The 6,700-nt window shown below is 51.2% G+C and overlaps 1 protein-coding gene across 1 annotated transcript; it reads right to left on the bottom strand.

Annotated features, from left to right (window-relative positions):
• Positions 1 to 262: 262 nt before the first annotated feature.
• LOC124691642 (FT-interacting protein 7-like) lies at positions 263 to 3,587 on the bottom strand. The gene has a single exon (XM_047224921.1). The coding sequence runs from the start codon at positions 3,458 to 3,460 to the stop codon at positions 428 to 430; it is 3,033 nt and encodes a 1,010-aa protein (XP_047080877.1). The 5' UTR covers positions 3,461 to 3,587; the 3' UTR covers positions 263 to 427.
• Positions 3,588 to 6,700: the final 3,113 nt, after the last annotated feature.

Below are 6,700 nucleotides of genomic sequence, written 5' to 3'. Positions count from 1 at the left end.
AGGTGTAGCAGGGTCACGCATGTGAACGAGGCAATAGAGCTATGCTGGTAGGCGACGGGTTGGAGGTGAACAACGTAGGCGACGGGGCTCGGCGGTAAGTGATGCGATGCCTGCTGGCAGTGGGCCCAACGGTCTAATTATTCATTAATTAACTACGGGCGATTTGTGCTCCAAGCAAATAATTAACTAAACATTGATGTTTCTTACAACAAAAGGCTTAAGTAGTGGTTTGGTGCAAATAGAGCACCAACAAGTGATGTTATATGCTAAAACCTCACTCCAAACTCACTTATTTTTTGATGAACACACAGAGAAAGTGATCGATCGATCGTGTGTACGTAGTCTCATGGAGCAGTGTATATATTTATATTGGACATGTAATTATTTCTCGTGGTAAATCTATGCAAAAAAGATAGGTTTTTTAAGGTCACAGGAGCATGTCACCCCTAGCGGGTAGGCGCTTGTAGAAGTTGAAGGGCACAGACGGCTGCTTGCTCCTGAACCTGGGGTGCCGGAGCAGGTAGAGCCCGGCCATGACGGCCACCACCTGGAAGGGCGTAACGTAGAGCACGATGGCCACGACGAGCGAGAGCGTGACGAAGATGGCCGTGGCCCTGGGGTCCCGCCAGCTGAGCAGCGACTGGGCGCGCTCCCCCTGCATGGCCAGGTCTCCGACCACCGTCTGCACCCTGCCGGCGACGCTGCGCAGGCGGTCGTACCGCATCCTGACAACGTCCCCGGGCTTGGTGGTGGGGAAGGTGTCGAACTCCTCGTCGAACTCGTCCGGGCTGGCCAGCTCCGCGTACGACAGCACCGTGTCCATGTGCGGCGGCTTCCGCGGCCGGCGGCGGTAGTTCCACACCCCGATCATGAACATGTAGAGGAACACCGTCGGCAGGATGAGCTCCGGGTAGCAGACTAGTATGAGAAAGAGGACGTGGACCAGGATGGTCGTCAGCGGGTTCTTCCACTTGCAGATGCCGTCGAACCACTTGCCCACGGCGAGGGCGCCGGAGAAGAGCGAGGTGACCCGGTTGAAGTTGGCCTTGCTCCGCCGCAGGCTGTACATGTGCGAGTCCACGTCCAGCATGTACTCTACCACCTCCCTCCGCAGCGGCGGCTCCGCCCTGCCCAGGCGCGCCGCCACCATGTTCATCGCCTGGAACCGGAGGTAGTCCAGCTGCAGAACGGGGATCGGGTTCGAGTAGTGCATCTTGGGCAGCAGCGGGCGGCCGTACTGCCCCAGCATGTTGGCCCAGGCCGTGCACGTGAACCGGACGGCGAGGTGCAGTTCCCCCGTCTTCTTCAGCCCCGACGGATTCAGCGCCATCAATGGGTAGTAGTGCGTGTACACGCGGTCGGACTCCAGCGTGGCGAGCCGGACGCGCACCTTGCCGATCCTCGAGTCCTTGGCGCCTCCGTCCCCATGGTGGTGGAGGTTGGCGTTGTCGAAGACGACGACGGTGAAGACGGTGCTGAGGTCGAACACCTCCCACGTGTACTGCTCGTTCCACGCCGGCGCCGCCGTGCCCAGCAGCGTCCGCGTGCGCACCCACTTGGCGCCGTACTTGGCCACGCAGTAGGCGTTCTTGTTGCCTCCGAGGCTGCGCGCGCTGAGGATGCCGACCTCCAGCACGCCGATGGCGCTCTTCCGCAGCTTCTTCGCCGCCGGCTGCAGGTCGCTGCAGTAGTGCGTGGACTCGTCCAGCACGTGGTACGCCGTCTCCAGGCTCATCTTGAGGTGGATCTTGCTGGCGAACGTCTTGGAGGACTCCCTGTTCTTGAGGCTGGTGGTCACGTCCGCCGCCGCCTCCTCCACCGTCATCCCGCGCGACAGGCTGAACCATTTGGACGCGATGGATTTCGCCAGGTCGTTTCGCGGAACGTTGGGAGAATTGACCGGGATGATCAAGCGGCCGATGGGCTCCTTCTCCTCCACCGTCACCACCAGCGGGTCCTCGAACGGCTCGCAGGCGACGAACATGAACTCCTCGTTCCACGCCGGGTTCGCCGTCCCGCTTTGGGGCTTCGTCCGCCGGATCTGGTTCCCCATCTGAATCTTGGTGATGGTGGCCGCCAGCGGGCGGCCCTTCTCGGCTGGGACCAGGTCCTGCGCCGCGATGACGTTAACCTTGAGGTAGATGAGCTTGGGCGAGTAGTACACCTTGGCGCGCGTGTTGGTTAGCCCTTCCAGCGAGAGCGAGTGCGCGTCCGAGTGCCACGCCTCCGGGAACGCTTCGTCGGCCTGCGTGCCCAGCCACACCGCCAGCATGATCTCGCCGAAGCCGTGGTGACTGCCGTGGCGGAGCTTGTTGCCGTGGGCGTCGGAGAGGCTGTACCACTGCGGCGCGAGCGGTGAGTCGGGCGGCAGCCTGCTGGGCACGTCGGACATGTCGAAGATGACGCGGCCGACGAAGTCGTCGCGGACCACGTCCTTGTCCTTGACGATGATCTCGATCTGGCTGGCCTGGAGGTGCGCGCCGGAGAAGGCGAAGGTCTGCCGCCACACTGGGTTGGCGTTCTTCTCCAGGTGCCGCGTCACGCCCTTGAAGTTGCCGAGCTTTACTTCGACGTAGGGGTCCAGCGCGCCGGAGATGTCCATGGTGGGAAGGTCCCGGGCCTTGACGACGGACACGTAGAGGTACTTCATCGGCTCCACCATGTCGTAGGTGGAGGCGATCTTGGTCGCGGAGGAGCGCGGCATCTTGGCCGGAAGCGGCGGCTTGGTCTCCACGAGGCCGTAGTTGGAGCCTGGTGCCGGGGCTGGCGCCGAGCCTCCTTTTGGCGGAGCACCCGGCGCCGGCACGGCGTGAAACGTAGCGCGGCGAGGCTCTGCTGAAGAGGGCACGGCGCGGAAGACGCGTGACTGCTGCTCGTGGTTGCTCTGCCCCCTGTACTCGGCCGCCTGCGCTTCGGATGGCACGGCGGCGAAGGTGTTCCTAACGATCCTATCAGGATCCATGCTTGCCGCAGCAGGCTCGGCACGCTGCTCCTGCTGGTTTTGCTGCTCTTGATTGTTCATCGGAGCATTAGAAGCAGCGGCGCGATCACCGCGCTCATCGAGGATGTACAGCCGGAGCGCGATGTCCCCGGACACGCGCGAGAACAGGCCGCGCTTCTCCAGCGGGTAGCGCTGCGGCATGGCCTCGTCGGGCGACGGGGCCACGGAGTCCCCAGCGAGGCGGACGCGGCCGAGGAAGACGCTGGCGCGGACGGCGTTGTGGTCGGTGAGGCGGCGGTCGTGGAGCACGGACACCTCCACGGTGGGGATGTCGGCCGGGTCCTCCTGGCGGACGTCGAAGAGCAGCGTCTGGTTCCATTGCGGGGAGCAGTCGCCGGGGCGGGTGGCGGTGCGCTGCTTCTGGCCGTCGAACTCGACCTCGACGAAGGCGTTGCAGGAGGCCGTGCCGTCCTTCGGGGACAGGCCAGACGCGTCCGCGACCTCCACGGCCAGCTTCATCTTCGCGTACAACTCCTAGCTAGTTACGAATGGGGTTTAGGACCAGGAGGAGGAGGAAGGGCCATGGCTGGTCGGCTCTGTTTCTGGTCGTGCCTAGGCAAAGGCAAGGAAATCAAATAGTCCCCGTCCCTATTTATAAAGGCGTGGCTAGTTCTTCTCACCAGAATACCTCAGTTGCAACTCATTATTATCACAAATTACAAACAAATCTAATGGTTTTAAGGTATTTTGTTGCAATCTTGTAACTTGAAAATTTCGGTTATAATTCCAGTTGCAACTGAAAATATCTCAGTTACAACCTAACTAGTGCACGGATACAAATCAACGTTACTTCGTTCTCATTCTATTAAAAATTAGCAATTCATTATTTATGATAATCTCGTTAATTACAATAGAGACGAGTCTTAAGAGCTGTATCTAATTTTAGTGATTTTGTGTACATGAATACATGTTTTTTTAATGGACGCTTTATTACATAAAAAATTTAAGCATTACACCTAGCCTCTGCATAACTAAGATGTACACAACCATACCAATTCCGAAGTTATACAAATATTAAGTTCACGACAAGTAATGAAGAAGAAAATAAAAGGGGCCTAAGGCGAAGGAGGACCAATCTGCAGATCACAATATCATCCGTGTTGGGAAAATATTCCTTACCGTATCCTTCAACTGTGTAGAAAACTCCGTAAAAAAGTCGAGATGCTCCACATACTGTAGAGTCAATCACAAACGGGGCGTAGCTGAACACCGGTAGATAACCTGCATAACGGAAGCATTTTCATTATTAAAGTTCTTGTCATTTCTACATAGCCAAAGCGACTAAAAAATAAAAATCCCTCCCCTAATAAGTAGCTTGAACCTAGGATCCACACCATTGAGCCAGTTGTCAAATATATTTGCAACGCTTCGTGGTGAGTATAAGGTAAAATCTATTTGGAAGAATAAGTGCTTGATAGTCTTGTCGTGGTAAAAAAGACACATCTTTTTCTCTGCCAATTTCGTTTTGCGGTGTTATCTTTTTTAAGAATTACCCCTCGATGAGGATACCCCTTGCAGACACCTCAGTTTTATGCGGGATCTTCATCTTCTAAATTTTCTTATTATTATTCTCAATTGGTACTTCAGGTTGGATTAAATAATTGTACACGGAAGCCACCAAGAACTTGCCACAGTAAGGTTCAAATGAAATACATTGGATCCTTGCATCAAATGGACTGCATCTAGCCGCGGTAACAACTCATTCCATGATGCTTGTTTAAGACACATTTGGTGGGGAAGATTCCATCATCTTAGCGAGCGTATCACCCTTATGTCGCACAATATTACAGAATGCCGGATATTATTCTTGGAAGAAGCACGCCATAAGATTAGCCCAGAAATGAGAGTCGCGAGGTTTCCAAGAAACTTGAGACAACGACGCATACGAGCCGTACTTTCTTCTAAGGATGGTTTGCCAAATCCCATTCTTAGTTAATAGCTTGAACAACCACTTACCAAGGAGGGTCATGTTGTTGATCTCAATGTCTTGAATTGCAAGAACACATTGATCTTTCAGGCAGCATACCACGCTCCATTTAGCTAGTCGATACTTCCTTTCTCCCCATCACACCTTGCCAGAAGAATCTTGGTCGGAAATTATTCAATCTTTTAAAGACTCCTTTTGGAAGTTGGAAGAATGATATCATATACATCACCATATTGCTTAGTACTGAGTTGATAAGAACTAATATTCCTCTCAAGGATAGTAATTTGTCTTTCCAGTTACTTAATATAATTTGCTATCGTTCCTCCACCATTTTCCATTCGATGTTTGTAAATCTTCGATAATGAATCAAAATACCCAAATACCTAATAGGAATCAGGCTTTGCCCGCACCCAAATAATTCAACATACAAGTCGGCATCGTCTTGAGGCTCGCCAAAACAAAACAGCTCACTCTTATGGAAGTTTATCTTCAGACCCGATAATTGCTCGAACACTAAAAGAATTAACTTCAAGTTTTCTTACTTTTTCGATATCATGTTCCATGAAAAGGATTGTATCATCGTTATATTGAAGAATTGATAATCCATCATCAACTAGATGAGGAATCACACCTTCCATTTGGCCGACGAACTTTGTGCGTTCAGTCACTACGGCAAACATTTCAGTCAATAGACCTTAGTAAAAACTTTAAAGCTAACATTAAGTAGGAAAATAGGTCAATATTGTTGGATATTTTATACTTCATTAACCTTAGACAATAAAATTATCTCACCAAAATTCAGGAGGAGCAGTTCTAGTTGTCCGGTATGAAGAAAGCCGAACAAAACTAGCAAGTCCGACTTGATGATCTCCTAGAAACACTGATAAAACTCAGTCGGCAAACCATTAGGACCAAGGGCTTTATTGCGTTTCATTTGAAAAACCGTTTTTCTTCTTCCTCAGCATATGGTGCCGTAAGTAAGCTACTTTCCTCATCGAAAACCTAGGGTATATCATATGTTCTAGACCACTCCTACGTAGGCAAGCGTACCCCCTTTTCATATGATCATCTCTCGAGAAGAACTAGAGCGTAATTGGGAGACTCTTTCTAATGTCTAATCATACTATTTTATCAATAATAAAGTTCGAATATTCTCTCGGGTAATTACTACAAGTACATTTGGTCCAGAGAATTTAATAGAAATTCGGATGATTTGGATCCTTGGAAATTTTCAAAAAGTAGATCATTTGTCTCGCAAGATTGGAGTATGTAGCATTTTCTTTCTAATGATTTTAAGGCGCTCTGTATGGGATATATAATTCTATTTGGTCCACACAAAAATTCTTTCATTCAAATCCATCTTGTTTCTTAATTAGTCTTATATACGGTTTAACAGGACACACATGCTACTACTAATAATAATGATTTGTACATGTTCTCTCTGAAAAAAAAACATATTCAACGAGATGCACAGCAACGCATTCGGCCGTTTTGATTTGATCTACGTGTGCATGAGCAACGCCTGGTACGTTCTCCTGTCAGCTTGAGAGATCAAGCTACGCAGGCATGTCATACGTACATGCAACCAAATGGAACGATCGGCGTTTTGTATACGTCACACCTTCCTACCTAGTACTAACCTACATATCCTGCTTCTGCCGTGTTTGTCATGACATGCGTCCAATCTCTCCACAGTAGGTGCACGTGTGTAGTACGTGCTAGCCAGTAGTATTATATCATTTCTGACATTGACGATTGTACACACTTGCTTG

The sequence above is a fragment of the Lolium rigidum genome, chromosome 2, assembly GCF_022539505.1.
Source record: "Lolium rigidum isolate FL_2022 chromosome 2, APGP_CSIRO_Lrig_0.1, whole genome shotgun sequence".
Taxonomy (NCBI): Eukaryota; Viridiplantae; Streptophyta; class Magnoliopsida; order Poales; family Poaceae; genus Lolium; species Lolium rigidum.
This window is presented reverse-complemented; position numbering and strand designations above follow the sequence as displayed.